Here is an 18,014-nt window from a genome sequence, read left to right on the forward strand (position 1 = left end):
ATAGGTACTCCAATTGTTGGCTAACAGGGAAAAACCTCAGTCATCGAGACACTGATCTGGGGGAAAACTAATGAATGCAGCTATGTGATAGCACACTTAGAGTGTGTACCAGATTGCAAGGCTAAGGTAGAGGTCATCCTGCTGAGCTGAACTAACCTGAAACATCTGGAAATGTTTATGGCCATTCATAGGATGGACCCAAGGCAGAGAAGACTACTCTGTCATGTACTCCCCCCAGCAACCCTTTCTTCCAACTTCTACCCACACAATTCTCCACCACCCAGCTCTTTGTCAAACTCTAGATGTCAAGTAAGACATTTTGACACAATGGCTTAAACATGATTACGTTGGGCTGTCTTTTTAAAAAAGATCTTGAAGGCCCCAAACTTCAAATTCCTAAAGGAATGTAGTTTAATGGTAGACTATGAGGACTTTTCCACTTTATTTTGTTTTCTATCATTGTTGGTGGTGGGTGGGAGGGGAATACAATTGATGATGCCTCTCTGGTATTCATACAAACACATCTCCCCCTACTCATAAGGTCAACATTGCTTCTACAATAAGTATTAATGCTTGTTAAAACCCTAAAAATAACATTTATCTGATGGTCATAAAGATGATAAATAAATAAAATATTTTGACTTCTAGAGAAAGTTCACCTACTTTGTATCTGATTTCTGAGAGAGAATTAAGAATAAATTCTTCATCTTCAAAGGACAACTCATCTTAGAAATGGAGACAGGAGTAATTAGCCTGGTTAAGAGTAAAATGAGTAACCAAACACTGTGTTCTCTGGTCAACTGGGTGTCTCTCCCTGCCCCCCACCCCCACCCCTGCCCCTATCTGTTGCTCTGCCCACACACTGCTCCAGAGGAGGTCATCATCTTAAAACCACAGCAGGCCCTCACTCCCTCTGACTTGTGGAAATTAAATCATCATCAATCGTGCCCAGAAAACTCCTTCTCTCTGCTGATATCGTTCTCAATAAAATCTTAAAACATGTTCTTTGGAGGTGGTTGGCGGTACCTTGCTCCCTGAACAATTTTATTTCATAAAATATGAAACCCTGCCCTTTGAGTTTCACATCCGACTCACAGTATCACACCTGGACTGAGACCATGCTCCTTCCTGCCTCCTTTGCCAACGTGTCTGTCAAGTACCAACAGGTATTGGCTGACTGTGGCCATAAAGAATGGTCAGTGGGAAAATGACAGGCTATTGAATTAATCTCTTCAAAAAAGGCATTAGTTAGCCCTAACTGGTTTGGCTCAGTGGATAGAGTGTCGGCCTACAGACTTAAAGGTCCAGGGTACGATTCCAGTCAAGGGCATGTACCTTGGTTGCGGGCACATCCCCAGTAGGAGGTGTGCCGGAGGCAGCTGATCAATGTTTCTCTCTCATCGATGTTTCTAACTCTCTATCCCTCTCCCTTCCTGTCTGTAAAAAGTCAATAAAAAAAATATATATATTTTAAAAAGGCATTACTTAAAAAAGCACACTGATGAAGACCAAGGCGGCAGCTAACAGTTATTGAAGGCACACTACGTGTGAGAATTTTTTCCAAGTGATAACTCATCAAACCCTACTACTAGCTCTGCCATGTTAGTGTTAACAGCATCCCCATTTTATAGAGTGAAAACTCAGAGTGGGTTAAGAAATTTGCCCAAGGTCAAAGGGTCAGCGCTTAAGTTAAAATTCAAACCCAGGCAGGCAGCCTGGCTCCAGAGGTCCTCTTCTTAACCACTGAGCTGTCCATTAAACAAAGGAGCAGGGCAGAAACAGTATTGAAAGCAGAGAGCATCACACAAAAATGAAGGCATTGTCATTACTATGGGAAGAGAAGGAAGGGAAGTATTTTGGTTCCTAAGTAAAAGGATCCTGTGAGCCCTGCTTAGAACGGAGTTTTGATTTGCATTGCTGGTTACAAAGAGCAGCGCTCAGCCAGGATGAATGAAAGTAGAATGCTAACTAGTCACACGTTACAATGCTTGCCCAGCACTTTCCCGTGTGCCAGCCCTTCCACGCTCATTATCTCATCTCTGCTGGTCCAACTGCAATTCCAGTGTGGGAGCAGACCCCTGGCTTGAACCTCTCAAGGCCAAGAGTAACATTCTTTGTATTTTATGTTTCTGTCTCTCCCAACTGCAGGCAGAATGCTTTGGAACGAAACCCATGCATGTATGCAAATGGCCGTGCCAATGTGGGATGCCAATTGAAGCAGAGAGAATCGGGTGCCTTTTGCGTCACGTGAGCCCAGCCAGACTACAAATTCCCTGGGGTGTTTCTTTTTAGGCTGAACGCCCAGCGTGGCAGGGATCCCGCCAAGTGATCTCCCTTGAGATACGTGGACTTAAAAAAAAAGGGGGGAAGAACGGTTTCCGTATCATTACAGCCACTCCCTGCCCGCTTAAAAAACTGGTCACAATGACTGATTTTTCCACTAATGGCTTGAATTTGTAAATGCAGAGCTTCAGGGCAGATCAGAGAAAGAAAAAAATATTAACACAAATTCTGTGCTAGCACTGTTGGCCATATGCATCAGGTAGATGTGTAGGACAGTGTTCATTACAGCTCATTCCCCAGATGTTTAAATGGTTTTTTATGAGCTTTTCTTTTTCCCCTGAAGGACCTTGGGCAGTCTAGTGTGAGGTTTCAGTACAATCTACTTCCTTTTCCCATAATAACAACTCTCTGGACAGCTAATATCTTGCAGACATACTTACTTTCATGACAACAAAATGCAAGATGAGAATTCTGTTGCCCACTCTGCAGAGGACAATGTTGAGGTTTCTGCCTAGGCATCTGGACTTGGGAGATTAAGTCAAGTTAAGGGGCAGACCCAGGCTGTCTGGCTTGATATTCACGGGGAGGTTTGGCACTTGTGCTTTTTCTTTCTAAGCCATTCATAGATGAGTTGCTCTGGGAAGAAGCGGTTGCCCTGTGGGCACAGCTCACTGCTTCCCTTAGAAAGAACACCGGCCAGCGTGAAATGAGAAATGCCAAGCCCTGCCTCCAGCCGGGCAGTCCTGTTCCAGCTCCATCTAAAACGAGCGAGGCTGTCTTTGTAGCGGGGATTATGGGCTCTAAGCAGGTGAGGGCGGGAGAGAAAGTCCTTGTCTCCACGTTTCTAAGGCTTATACATTTCGAAGTGAATGAGATAATGCCTTAAACTGAGCAAGAGCTGGCATTTTCTTTCACTCCAGTTTACTTAGCAACACACAAGCGACCAGCTCAGATTGGCAGTCGGTTCGTTCTATTCAAAGAAACTGGGCTCTCCAGAAAAGCCTGTTAGGCCTCCCGGGAATGTCATGGGCAACACCAAAACCGCCCCTGTTTCACCCAGTGCCCAAACAGGGCAGCGACATCCAGAGCCACAGAAGTTCATGCGAGTCCCGTGTCTGCCCGGTCCCTGAGCCCCAGGGTCTGTCAGGCAAGTCAGGGCCCCGGGCATCTGGCACTCAGCTGCGTCTGCTCTTCCTCTGCAAACTTCTAAATGGCTATTGTTCCTCACAGGGTTCCCCCCTCCGTAATTAATTACTATGTGGTTACAAAGATCCACAGACCAGCAGAAAACACCGAGTGCCGAGAAACATATGAAAACAATTAGAAAAGAAGCACAATCACGTGACACCTGTAATTCAGCTCGAGACAAGTTTACTTCTCCAATGGGAAACACCGCGGCGGAGAACTCAAATCTCCGTAGTGTTTTAATTCAGGGGAAGCGAATCGTGGTTCTTATTTTATCCCCTTAAAAACAGAAATCTTGGCTTCTTCGGCCGAGTCTCATAGTTGGAGGGTAATTAAGCTAACGGAACCATCAACTAAAAGAGGAGGAAAAAGTGGCTTCTGTACCTTTTAGTTCAATGGCAACATGAACGAAGATTCAACTCCACACATTTGCTAAGAAGGCCCACCTTCAGTCCCTTAGTGCTAAGGTACCTAATATATTGTTTGAAAGGAAGCTTGGGACTCCTAGACTTCTAAAGTCATGTGAAAATGGAATACCAGGCGCCTTTAGTCCTGTCTACATGTTGTGTGAAAAAATAACACAAGGAGGTGTCTGAGAAAGAATGACATCAACAGGAAAGAGTCTGAAAGGTAAGGCCTTGTTCTTCATCTGCACTGCTCCTTCCCTTGCTTATGCCTCTACCCTCTCACCCACCTCTGCAAACTCAGACTTTCCCGCTGAGAGAAAAGCAGGATCTTGAATGTGGGTAAACTTAGTATGACTCTCAGTTCCGTTGTGGGCTTCCAAAGGCAAGTGACAGCGTCACAGACGTGTCAGGCTAGTGACAGGGTATATATGAAGCCTTTATGAGAGAGCTAGCAGCTGGAAGTCTGTCTAAGCAGTGAATTCTGGGTGTTTGGAGCAGCTGTGTCACACCACTACTGGGGACATTCTCCTGGAATATACATCATTTTCCTGGACCCAATTTTAAATCTTAAAGCTTAAAAAGCCAGCGTGTGATGACATTAATTGACCTGCAAATGCCCATTTAATAGAGCTAAGTTGGACATAGCATGCAAACAGTAATCCAGATATCAGGAAACATGGACAGGAGTAAAAATTAACCCATAAATATAATTTTCATCATGCAGAACTATGTTTGTAAATTAACCATGATTTTAGGTTTTTGCACAGATGCATGTTGTCATAAATATTTCAATGTTTTATTAGAACATAAAGCTCCCAGTTACTGAAGTGGCCCAGCACACTCAGGGAATTTCCAGCCTTTTCAAAAAATCTCCTTTCCCTGCATCACTGTGATTCCTGGGCATGCTGAGTTAGCTTACTGTAGCTACCTGTCCATGTGTCTCCCCCCGCACCCCCCACTCCCACCCCTTGCTCTTTTGAATACTCTAAACATGATACAAAAAATTCTCAAAAAAGTTAGAAATAGAACTACCACATGACCCAGCAATCCCAATTCTGGGTATTTATCCAAAAGAATTAAATCAGGATCCCAAAGAGATGTCTGCACTCCCAAGTTCATTGCAGCATTATGCACAATAGCCAAGATGTAGAAACAACCTAAGTTTCCATGAGGACAGATGAATGAATAAAGAAAATGTGGCATATACATACAGTGGAATATTACATAGCCTTTAAAAAGAAGGAAATTCTGCAGTATGTGACAACATGGATGAACCTCAAGGACACTATGCTAAGTGAATAAGCTAGCCACAGAAGAAAAATATTTGCGTGATTCCATTTATGAGAAATACCTAAGGGTTAAATACATAGAATCAAAGAGTGAAAGGATGGTGGCCAGGGCCTGGGGGGAGAGGGTAATGGGTAATTGCTAATCATTGGGCATAAAATTTTAGTTAAGCAGGAAGAATAAATTCTAGAGATCTGGTGTACAGAATCTTACCTAATATCATAATAGACAAACATGTAAATTGACCCTACCTCCACTAAGCCCACAGCCAATCAGGAGTGACTATGCAAATTAACATGGCAAAGATTGCAGGTTAATTTGCATATGCAGGCATGGAGCAGCCATGGGGGGCAGGACACCTGCTATGAAGGGGAGGGGGCTATAGGAGCGGTGCTCTGGCCGGGAGCAAGGACTTGCCGGCTCCTGGGCGACAGGGAGTGAAGCCAGGGGAAGGAAGGCCTATTCTTGCACGAATATCATGCAACTGGCTTCTAGTTGTATCTATAAGTAACAATATTGCATTGTACACTTAAAAGTTTTTTCAGAGGGGAGATCTCATGCTCAGTGTTCTTATCACAATAAAGTAAAATATTTTTAAAAAGGAAACAAATGGCAAAGGATATGAAATCATTTATGGAAGAAGAAATCTCAGTGGCCAATACACATAATATAATTGTCAACCATATTCGTAATCATGGAACAATCAATTTTTAAAGATGAGTTGTTGTTTTTTTAACCAAGAGAGTGGCAATTTTTTAAAAATGAGAAAAAATGAAGATGATGGTGTCTTTGGCTACATTTTAGCTTAAAGACTTCACAGATGCTGTAAAAAAGGAAGCTATGTGTCAAGGACATTAAGATTAAATTTTTTTAAAAAGTCCCTCCTCTCACCTATATCACATATATTTACTCTCAATGGGCCCTAGATTTGAAGACAGAAATAGGAATAATTTGAAACATGGTGCTTGGGGAAGGGATTCATTTTTCTATTCTCAGCAACTAGCCTTCTTTCTCATGCAAGAAGATGCTAAAATTATGTTGAAAAAAATATATATCTGACAAGTTCTCTGAGCCAACATTTGTTTTTAAGATTTTACATCATTACTCTTTATTATTCAGAAACCCAGAGAGCTGCTTTTCACACAAGAAAATTCTGTGTTAGAGTTTTCTAGAAGCACATACATGTTTAGGATAGATACACTTTGTGTGGAATGCCAGATGGGGGAAAAAGATACCCTTGATTTGTTATCAATACAAAGTTACTCTGGAATGAAATCCATAGACGTCAATGCTGGACCTTTCAATTAAGACTTACCACAGCAATGACCACATACGGAATTGTATAGAGAAATGAAAACTGTTCCATTAAATGTGTGGACGGCAGACGTGGTACTGTGGTCAGAGCCTCTGAATCTGGCCACCAGGTCAGTAGTAACCAGCTGGGAAGTCATTTACTATCACAGATCCTCAGTTTACTCTTCCTGAAAATGGGCATGTTACCTACCTCTTAGGATTAAATGGACTGGCAAGTAGCAAAGTATTTTCAATTGTCAAACTGTTATAAATTTCAATTTGTCAAATATACTTGGGTCTCACTATTATTTGTTAGGATATTTGTGGTTATTAAATGAGAAAAATTCACCAGCTTCTCAAAACACTGCCTAAAACTGTGTACCTTTGTGTACCTTTGACTGTGAAAATCTCCATCTCACATGTAATATCAAGCCATGAGGACTGTATACGGGTGCCTTTGTTACAATTAAGAGAGGTAATTACTCCATTCTTTGTTTCTGAATCAACATGCTTTAGAAAAGGAGTAAAAAAACAAACAAACAAAAAAACCAACCAAGTCTTTCTTACTGCTCCAAACTATTCCTTTGGGACAAAGGAATTGAATTTTTGTAAGCCTGCCACCCTTTCTAAGGAGAGTGTTCCCATTTCAAAGGAGCTATTTTCTAGTGATGTGCAAAGTAAGATAAGAGCCATTTAGGAGTGGTGTGAAAATTAACAGGCCACACACCATTGAAAAATACAATGTTATTGCCAGGTAAGTCCACCAGCCCACACATGACTGACTACAGTAGGACCAGGTCTCATCAAGCAGCAAGAAGCTCACTCTTCACCCCCACTTCAAAGAGCCAGCTACAGTAAGCAGAGACACGCTCAGGGCTCAGGGCAGGGACTATTCGCAATTTCCAGTTGCTCCTAGTAGGGCACAGTGATACCACTGAAAAGCGGAAGTGGAGCAACGGGATGGGAACTGAAACACACCAGACAGATTCCAACTCCCCCAGGCATGCACCAAGCCAGCCAGGCCAGCCAGGCCAGCCGGGCCAGCCCACGGCCTGCAGAGCTGACCTGGCGAACCGCTGTGCTGCTGGCAAGACCTTGATCCCAGCTTGCTCCAGCCTCCTGCGCTTTTGGATTTCAGCAGCATCTTTTCCTTCGGACTCCGGAGCTAGTGCCTCCTCAGCCCCCTCTGGAGGACGCAGCTCCTTATGGCGGCCAGCGGGTAATTCTAACCCGCCATCTGAAGGCTTCCCATCCGGGTCCATTGGGCCAGCTGGGTCCTCTTCCCAGGGAGACCCCACTTCACTTCCCTCTTCCTCTATGGTTTCGGGGTAGCTAGTGAGTTGGACAATATGGTTTACCAAACTAACAGCCTGGCCTGGGGAGCAGACCACATGTTGCCACCTACTCATTCTCATACCACTTCCCGCTTTAAAAAAAAGTCATCACATGCAGTATAGTCCTGGCAATGTGACAAAATTTACATGTAGTCATTAATGAACACAATGCACTGTGCTCTCAATATTGATTAAGAGCTATTTCAAAATTGATCTTGAGTGGCAAAAACCCTTGCTTCTGGAATGGAAAAATCTGTGCGTTGTTCAATAATGAAAACGTTTAATAGAATGCTGGCTCAGTGGAAAATCATAGATAATAAAGGTAGACTATCAGAAATAGACATGCAATGATCAGGGCGGTTTTGCCGAAAAGGGACTGTAAGTTTCTTTTGTTGGACTCTAAGGTTTTGATGGCAGGGACTCTAATTTACTATTGGGTTCCCAGTGCCTAAAAGGCAGTACCTTGTATGTAGTAGATGCTCAATAAATACTTGCCGAATAAATGAAAGAATGAAAACATAATCAGAGGTTAGGAAAAACACTGTTTCTTTAAAGAGCTGAGCAGTTCAATTTATCTTCCATTGAATAGGAGTTTCTATGTGTGATTCTGAAGCATGTTCCATGCATCCCTTACTACTTGAGCTTTATCTAGATAAGCATGCATCTTAATAAAAAATTCTTTTTGAATAAGGATAAGTCTTTCTGTACCTAATCTAACAGGAGTGGGAGTCAGGCGATCTTCACAGAAGGACATGGATGACAAATCTGTTCTCAAAGTTCTGTCTACAGGAGCAGTTTTTAAAAATCTGCTGCCAGAGAAGTATTTGTTGAACACCTACTGTGTGCCAGGCACTGTTCTAGGTATCTTCATGAAGCTTATATTCTACTAGTGGCCAGGTGCACGAAATTTGTGCATGGAGCGGGGGTTCCTTCAGCCCAGCCTGCACCCTCTCCAGTTGGGGACCCCTTGGAGGATGTCTGTCTATCTGTTTAGGCCCAGTCCCAGGCCTAAGCAGGCATTTGGACATTCTTCTTGCAATCTTGGACCGCTGGCTCCTAACCACTCACCTGCTTGCCTGCCTGATCACCCCTAACTGCCCTCCCCTGCTGGTCTGATCTTGCCCCCAACTGCTCTCCCCTGCAGGCCTGATCTCCCCCTAACTGCCCTCCCCCACTGGCCATTTTGATTTTAATTGGTCAGTTTCTAAGCCAGTCAGCATCTCTGGGCCTATCTCCGGGCTTGATCAGAGAGGCAGGGCTGATCAGCAACCCCTGGGGAGGCCTGGAGAGAAACAGCCAGGCTGCTGGAGAAAGCCCGGAGAGAAAGAGAGAGGCAACAGCTGATCAACAGCTGCCACAGAGGCTGCGGATAAGACCCTGCCTCTCTCTGCAGGCCTCTCTCTGGGCCTGTTCTACAGCCCCCTGGGCAGTCAATGCTGGGTCTCTGCACCCACACCGGCAGCAGCCACAGCAACTCATAGCACTGACTGCAGGACTGACTTCCCGTGTTCAGTCAAGCCTTCGGTCGGTTGGATGTTCCAGTCCCTAGGTTCTTATATATTAGGATTATCATGGTCTCTCTCCAAATGCAGATGTCCTGCCCACCTCCCTTTGTCGTCTCATCCACGTTCTGAAACAGTTATCTGAGCTTCCTGGTGTGCAGGGGCTGCAGCTCCCACACCCCTCGTGTTCCAGCCGGGCCTTACCTGAAGGGCCTCTCCCCACCCAGCAGGGAGGTGGCGGTGCTCCAGCTCTTCCGGTACTCCTCTCGCTCTGCCTTCTTCTTCCTCAGAGGCGCGGGGACGTAGGCCGTCTGGTTGCTTTTGTTCGGGAGGTACTGGTTAAAAGGCACTGCTGATTTCGGCTCACCGTGAGAAGTCCGCCTGGCAGACATGTCATCCTTCTTCACATCCGGCAGCTTCCGATGCGGCAGGTCAGATTCGGAGTCGCTTCCTCTCCCTGGGAAGAGAGGACGGGTGCTGAGGCACGTGCTGGGCTGGCAGGGATGTTCCCGATGGCAGGAAAGCATGCAGTATTAGGGACGTGGTTACATCTGCGGGTTCTGGGGATTTCTTCCTTCAATTATTCACTTAACAGATCTAAAGTGTCAGTCTAAATGAGTCTACCATGGGAAAAACTCTCATCTTTAATCGGGGGCGGGGGGGGGGGGGCGGGGAACCTTCAAATTAAAAAAAAATCAAGGTAAAGAAACAGATGCATAGATACAGAGAACAGACTGACGGCTGTTGGAGGGGAGGGGGGTTGAGGAGATAGTGAAAAAGGTGAAGGGATTAAGCAAAAACAAACACCACCACCCCCCAAAAAAAATCTCATTGAAACAGACAATAGTATAGTGATTACCAGGGGATGGGGGGGCAGGGGGAGGAGGTAGGAGATGGTAAAGGGAGAATAAGCAGAGATGGAAGGAGATGACTTCGGGTGGTAAACATACAATGCAATATACAGATGATGTATTACAGAAGTATATACTTGAAACCTACATAATTTTATTAATCAATGTCTTCCCAATAAATTCAATAAAAATTTTAAGAACAGAGGTAAGACTAACTGTATCTGAGAATTACAATTAGCAACCCATTTGTAATAGCACTCTATGTCTGCTCAGATTCTGCCTCTCAAAAGAAAAACCAAATTAAGTAGTGGAGTGTTTCCTGAGCACCTGTTCTCCCATGTCTTACACAGCGCTAGATATTATGGCAAGAATTATAAAGCATGCTGAAACCGGTTTGGCTCAGTGGATAGAGCGTTGGCCTGAGGATTGATAGGTCCCAGGTTTGATTCTGGTCAAGGGCATGTACCTCGGTTTCGGGCACATCTCCAGTAGGAGTTGTGCAGGAGGCAGCTGATCGATGTCTCTCTCTCATCAATGTTTCTAACTCTCTATCCCTCTACCTTCCTCTCAGTAAAAATATCAATAAAAAAATATAAAAATATTATAAAGCATTTTGTCTTTGAGGTACTTTTAACATGCCATTTAACAAGGAGATAATATTAGTTATAATTCAAGAGCACAGACATATAGAAACAATCAGAATTCAAAAAAGTGGCCGATTGGATTATAACCAAGGGTATGCCTTCCAGGAAATGGTTGGAATTATAATAAATACATATTCTTCTCTATCGAAGCCCTTCCTGATACCCATTGCTGGAGGGAATCTTTTTTTTTCCCCCTGTGAACATTTTGGCCTGATGATCTATTCTTTTCTTTTGCACATTTTACTTTCCATCTTGCATTTTTGCAAACAGAGCTTTATATCATCCACAGAACATATTTGCACACAGCGGGCATCCTCAATACTCTGATAAATGAATGAATTGGTTTGGTTTAAAGAGTGTTCTAGACAATGCAAAGGAATTTAATGTTGCCTACATCAGTCTTTCATAGCCCCGATAATTAATTATATTGTATCCTTATTTCCTGAGTCTCATATCACTGGATTTCTAAGATCCACATAGTGACATTGTTATTTAAACAAACATACTATCTATATAGATAAAAGCCTACCATATTTTCCGGCGTATAAGACGACCCCCTAATTTTACAGTTAAAACATAGGTTTAGGCCTATATTCGCTGTATAAGACAACCCCCCACTTCTGAGACAACACCAGTTCTTTTTTTAATAGACCGCCTCTCTGACTCTGGCCAATCTGAGCAGGCTTTTTACTAGAACACAGTGTACCTTCGGGTACAGAACATGTATAATTTGCATGCATAAAAAGCCTGCTCAGATTGGCCAGAGTCAGAGAGGCAGTCTATTAAAAAAAGAACTGGTGTTGCCTCGGAAGTGGGGGGTAGTCTTATACAGCGAATATAGGCCTAAACCTATGTTTAACTGTAAAATTAGGGGGTCGTCTTATATGCCGGAAAATACAGTAAGTAACCATTATGACCGAACGACCAGAATGACTGGTTGACCAGTTGCTATGATGTGCACTGACCACCAGAGGGCAGATGCTCAACGCAGGCGCTGCTCCCTGGTGGTCAGTGTGCTCCCACAGCCAACCTCCCATGGCTGGCCAACCCCTCGTGATTCCTCCCCAAGGCCTGCCAGCCCTGATCACCTCCATCGGATCCTCTCTCGGCCCTGATGCCGGTCAGGCTGAGGGACCCCACCTGTGCATGAATTTGTGCACTGGGCCTCTAGTGTATAGATAACCACATTTTAATGCTGGTTGAAAACTTAATCAACGAGAGCATTATGAGGCTATTCAATCCCAAATAGATTACCGGTTTGCACTTGTGACAACAGCCTTAAACTCATAGGTGAGAGTGGAAGCAACCTCGCAGAGTCGGGAGTGGAGAGGGTGGCAAGTCAGTTCCTCTTCACAGTGAGCTCTGCCCTCAGTGGCTCTGAGGCTCTGCACCTGTCACTTCACCCCTCTGAGCCTCAGTTTCCCAATGTGTAAAGTGAAGATAATAACACTACCTGCTTCCTAGGGCTGTCGGGAGGGGGTCACATACACATAGAATTACCGGCAGAGTGCTCGGCCCCCAGCAAGGGCTTAGGAAGTGCTGACTACTCCTACAGCTCTGACAGCTCTGGGTCTGCCAGTAATGAGCCCTGGGCTCCTAGGCTCGTCTCTAACACACTTGACTGTCTTTTTCTATAAAACAGGAATGAAATGATTTGCCCTGGAGACAAAATGATTTAATGGCTTTTAAAAGACTGTAAAAGTTAAAAGCACTGGCCATAAACAAGTGTTCATTGTAGCAGATAAAATATTCGGTGTATGAATGATTCATGCCACTTGCTCTCCATCTTCCTTCAGAAGGCTTTGACTGTTTCATTACTTGCTGGCTTTTAATCTGCAACTTAGCTCCCTTCCCACCCTAAGTTTTTTATCAAGTTCTGCATATCTGTCTCAGGGTCATAATAAAATGGTTAGAGCCCCGTGAATTGCTTTACAAACAAACACTTTGCCAAGCTCTGAGGTTCGTTTCCCCATTGACAAACGAGGAAACTGAGGCTCAGAGGAGCCAAGAGGGCCCTCTCTCTCTCTGGCTGGGTAGCGATAGACAGGGACTCCAATTTCTGTTTTCAAGACACCAGCCCAAAGTTCCTTCTTTGGGACACATTTCTCTTTGGAAATGTCCTCTGCTTAAAGCATCTGACTGGGGGAGCACTGCATCTTTGTTAACTAAATGAAAAAAAGACAAATGATTTTTTGATCATAATGGATTAGAATTGTCTCAATTCTAAAATTCTATAATCTATGAATCTCATGTGTGTATAATATCTAATTTATATATTATCTATAATATATTGAATAAATGTCTCAAAATAGGTTGTTTATGTGAATCGACAGATCGTTGACATTAACAGATCACCCTTTTTATTTATTAAAAAAATTAAAAAAAATTTTTTTTGCCCTAGCAGGTTTGGTTCAGTGGATAGAGTTTGGCCCATGGACTAAAGGGTCCCAGGTTCAATTCTGGTCAAGGGCACATACCTTGGTTGCAGGCTCGATCCCTGGTCCTAGTCGGGGTGCATACAGGAGGCAACCAATCGATGTGTCTCTCTCACAGTGCTGTTTCTCTTTGTGTGTCTCCCTCTTCCTTCCACTCTATAAGGAGGAATGCTAGTGAAGGTCAGGGAGGAATGAGCACTTAACTAGCAAGACAGAGTGACTGAACGGACTCTGGGGACCCACAGCATCTCTACCAGATATCTCTTGAGTCCAACCATAGGATCCTGGCACCTCTAATGGGTGTTGCCCTTGACTGTCCCTGCTGAATGGGTCAGTGGGCCTCAATAGTAATAAAACAAAAGCTCGCCATATTGGCCCAATATGGAATTGGATAATTTTATAGTTAGGTTTCCCCTAATGGATTATGAGTCCTCGGAAATAAATTTTCAAGACTTAAAAAAATACTTTTTCTAAATCTGAAAGCGTTTATTAGGACGAGCAATCTTCTTGATCAGCATCATTTTAAAAAATACCATAAACTCCAAGGAAATATAATAACTACTTGGACACGGGATTACACTAATTTTTTAAGGCACATAAAAACGGGTGCTTTGCTTTAAAAACCTCATTAGGTCTTGATTAGTTTACAAGAACATAAGCCCGAAGGTATCAGGCTGATTAATGAAATGTGTGTGTGAGATGCTCTTTCATGGATGATGTTTTGTGAAGCTCAATTTCATGTTAGTCTTTAGATGGAAAAAAAATTTATAAAAGGACTCCAGCTTATCAATCTTAATTGTTGCTTACTAAATTGTGCCTCTGCACAACTACAATATGAGCAACCATCATTTCAAATCCCTTCAAGATGTAGCTTGTTATAAACTCTGATCCCCTGGAAGCTGGTGATGGGACAAAGGATCTGCATTACCGGTTATAAAGAACCAAGACGAGGAAAATAATAATTTGTTAACACAATCACAATAATATGGATAAAATAGTTTGGTTAAGATAGGTTTTGTAAAAGTCCATCTACCCTCTACTTACTTGAAAGCTCAATTGGATCATACACTTGGGACTGAAACTTCTAAACCTGGGGGTGGTACTTTAAGAGGCCATATACAATTTCAGAAATGTTTTCAGGCACCTCACAAGGCACTGTGTGATTCTGTAGGAACCACACACTATGTGGCCCCGAGGCTAATCCATTTTCTGGGAAGTTTAAGGACTAAACAAAAGCTCAGACATTCTAGAATTGAAAAAAAAAATCTATTAGGCAAACAAAGAAGTGCGGGTAAATTAAGCTTAAGAGTATGTGATTTGGATTCACAGTTCCTGAAGCCTACTTTACACTACTTACTGACAGTAATGTTTGTCACTCACCCATGTTAGGAGGTTTACTTAACCTCTGGAAGGTACATCTGCAAATATGGATAAGAAGGAGTAGCAAATATGGATAAGTAGGACTAAGTGAGACACTTTGTGAGTATCTCATAATCTGTGCTGAGGACTAAATGAAACACGAATCATAAGGCTATTGACTCAACGTGGACACATTAAATACCCACCTATTTTAGTAACAGAATTTTATGGCTGAATCTTTTAGCTATAAAAGACAATTTTCATCTTGGAGAGTAGGCTTAAGTCTCTAGAAATATTAGCATCAAGAGATATTTTAAAAATACAAACAAAAAAAATTTCCACTAGCTTTAATATCTGTCTGCACGTCTATACATGCAGAACTAATCCTCTGTCCCTTCCAAAAAGCACCAAGGTGCAAAACACGAAGGCAAACAGCTTCTGGAAAGTGTGCACTGAATTGATACCAGGTTGCGTGACCATACATTTTTGCAAAGAACAATGATCATTCCTTACAGGTGATATACCATCCACAGGATTCAAACCAAACCCAGCCTCCGGAAAAGGCAGTCTGGGTTGTGCCCTGTCCTATAAGGGCTGCCTACATCGCTCTCATCAACGGTTGGGTATCATACCCCTCAAACAGGCCACCAAAACCGTGCCCATGAAAGTTCCCCAACCCCAGGCGTCAGAACTTTGTTCGGTGTGTGTAGCATGCTCCCAGTTTGCTGGAAGCCGGTTCGTTTTCACTTGCACCGTGTGGTGCTCACTCAAACATTTCCCTTCCCGGTGCCCGGAGGAAATAAACCTTTGGCACACTTTCTGAGCTAACGGTCTGCACAGCGTCTCGATTCCCGGAGACCCAGGGAGGGATGATGTCACACATTTTCCAACAGGAGATAGGCCCACTGACGCAATGCTCAAACGAACTGCTGGCAAAGCCCACCGAGATTCTAAGGCAGAAAAAAACAACCTTCGCAGACTCTCCCTCCACCAGGTCAGAGTTACAGGTTCCTCCTCCCCAGCACCGGTCCCTCTGTGGGCCACCAGGCAGACCTTGTGTGCGTCTCATCCTAAGCTGTGCGGTTGGGGAAGGCCCCCACCTACCATCGCTGCTCCCCCTGAGGACTACATCTGGCGACGGCGTCTGCCGGGAGCGGGAGCCGAAGGAGTCCAGGCTGTCGAAGGAGTCATCACGGCCGTGTCGAGGTGGGGACAGGGAGTCGCTGCGCTCGGAGTCCCAGCAGTCGATGTAACCGCTGTCTCGGATACTCCGCTTAGGACTCTCGATGTCATCAGTCTCCTGCCCAGAAATAAAACATGAAAAGAAAACGACAGGCGTTACAGCAACGGACCTCGAGCCTTCCGTCACAGGAAAACCAGTCTCCAGTGGCCTCCAGACGTTCCTGCCTCCAGCATCCCTAAGAACGGGTTATGACAACCGGTTAGCGAATGGATGATCATCTAACAAGCCCACATGTCATCCTTCCTCCCTTCCCGGCTGCGACTTTCCCGACCAGAAAAATCACACACCCGAAGAAAGAAAAATCCCCAGGAACTCCTACTCCACAATGTTAAAAAACACATACACAAAAAAAAAACACACAAAAGATCAAAGGAAAGGGAAATAAAACATCATCACGTTCGAATCCACAAGAATACCATGACAGACAAAGACAGAAAAAAAGGAAAGAAAACTAAAACCTGAACCTTGACCCGCCTTTCGGAATCCATAACCGCATGTCTGTTCTGGGCCCGAGCCCCGAGGTTAGCGGTGCAATTGCTCCTGGGTATGCGACCTGGCAGAGGCACGCAGCAGCGTTTGTTGTTGCTGCAGGATCGGATCCGTAAAATCCTGGAGCGGCGGGCTTCCCTCCCCTGCTACCTCGAAGGGAAATTCCTGCTCTGAAAGGGAGCTGTCTTTCTGAGGCAGAAAGTTAAAAAATAAAAAAATAAAAAAGCGCTGAAAATATGCAAAATGCTTTTCCTGATGCCTCAGAAGAATCCAGGCATGCTCTCACTCTCGGCCAGCTCCTGGCGCTGGGGGAGCGGAGAGCACTTGTGGCTGACCCACATGTTCAGAGCAGGGAGAACAATGGCTGTCTTTGACAGCCTGTGATTATAAATTCTTTTCAGCGCAAGCAGCACATACTAAAATACTGAGACTCCAGCAGGAGAAAGGTCAGTCGAAGCCATCCTCACCCGCCTACTATAATAAAAGCCTTGTTCCCGCCTGTGTCTTAGCATTAATTACAATAGTCCGGGCTGACGAAAACAAAAATAACTCTGGTCACTCAAAAGATAAACCCTGATTTAATTCCTCCCCTGATGGCCGCTTAACACCGGGCCTGTGGACGACATTATCTCATCTGCAGAGACTGGAATGTCACACTGTGGGTTTCCTGGGATGCTCAGGAAAGCCCCCTCCACATCCCTGAAGGGAAGGAAAAAAAATATTCTCCATATCTGAGATTTTGGGAACTGTCTATTCTGGCTCCTATGCCCACTGGAGTCAATGCCTTTGTAGGAAGTGGCTTTGCCGGCTGCTTCTGTCAATTATATCCAGACCCTCTGACACAATCCCCAGTGGGAGGCACTCAGCGGGGGTGGAGTGGCTGTAATTCGCAGACAGGGCACACACAGATTCTGTGCAGGAGAAGGCAACGGGAGGGAGGAGAAGGGCAGGGCTGAGAGGAGCTCCCTGCAGCCTCCACACTGAGAATCTGACCAGGGCCTCTGAAGAACAGGTTGTCTAAGCCAGCGTTTTTCAACCGCTGTTCCGCGGCACACTAGTGTGCCGCGAGATGTTGCCTGGTGTGCCGTAGGTGCAGACAAGACAAGAATTTTATAATTTTTCACTATTTTGTTTACTTAATATTTCATAATAAAGTACTTATAAAATACTTTCTTTGTGTTTATTTGATTCCTATTCAAGAGAATTACTTTATATATAGTCAATATAGGCACAGAGTTAAATTTTTTAACATTTTCTAATGGTGGTGTGCCTCGTGACTTTTTTCATGAAACAAGTGTGCCTTTGCCCAAAAAAGGTTGAAAAACACTGGTCTAAGCCCACAAACGCTCTGGAGGAAGGCAGACGGTCCAGCAGTGGCACTGAAGGTAGTTTCCTTGCGGGTCAAAAGTTAACCAGGACCTGAACAAAAGCCAGGGCTGGCCAAGGAAGAACTCATGACTAACTTCTTCAGTATAGATCTGACTTGGATATGGTTTGCATTTAATTTCTTAAGAAGGGCAAATAGTTATCTTGTTTTATTTATCCACTGAGAAGAAGAGCCAAGTGCTTAAAGATAAACATTGTTTTTATTCAATATTCACTATAGGTTTGGGGCTATGCTTGCTGTTTTTTATATGTTATATTATTTAATCCTCCCATCCTCCCACCCCAATGATGTGGTTAGTATTGTCCCCATTTTACA

General features: G+C 44.1%; 1 protein-coding gene across 11 annotated transcripts in view; it reads right to left on the minus strand.

The window, feature by feature from the left end:
* The window catches only part of LIMCH1 (LIM and calponin homology domains 1), a 318,608-nt gene that overhangs the window by 66,139 nt on the left and 234,455 nt on the right, over positions 1-18,014 (minus strand). For 7 of the 11 annotated variants that reach the window (XM_084900385.1, XM_084900380.1, XM_084900384.1 and 4 more), the window contains 2 exons: positions 15,685-15,880; positions 9,496-9,748 (listed from right to left, as the gene is read on the minus strand). In XM_084900385.1, the coding sequence (XP_084756511.1) occupies positions 9,496-9,748; positions 15,685-15,880 (449 nt within the window). Of the gene's footprint in view, positions 1-7,520; positions 7,788-9,495; positions 9,749-15,684; positions 15,881-16,287; positions 17,007-18,014 lie in introns of those variants that run through there. The other 4 variants (XM_084900381.1, XM_084900376.1, XM_084900375.1 and 1 more) reach the window with 3 other exon arrangements.

Source organism: Pipistrellus hanaki, assembly GCF_964339955.1.
Source record: "Pipistrellus hanaki genome assembly, chromosome: 1".
Classification (NCBI taxonomy): Eukaryota; Metazoa; Chordata; class Mammalia; order Chiroptera; family Vespertilionidae; genus Pipistrellus; species Pipistrellus hanaki.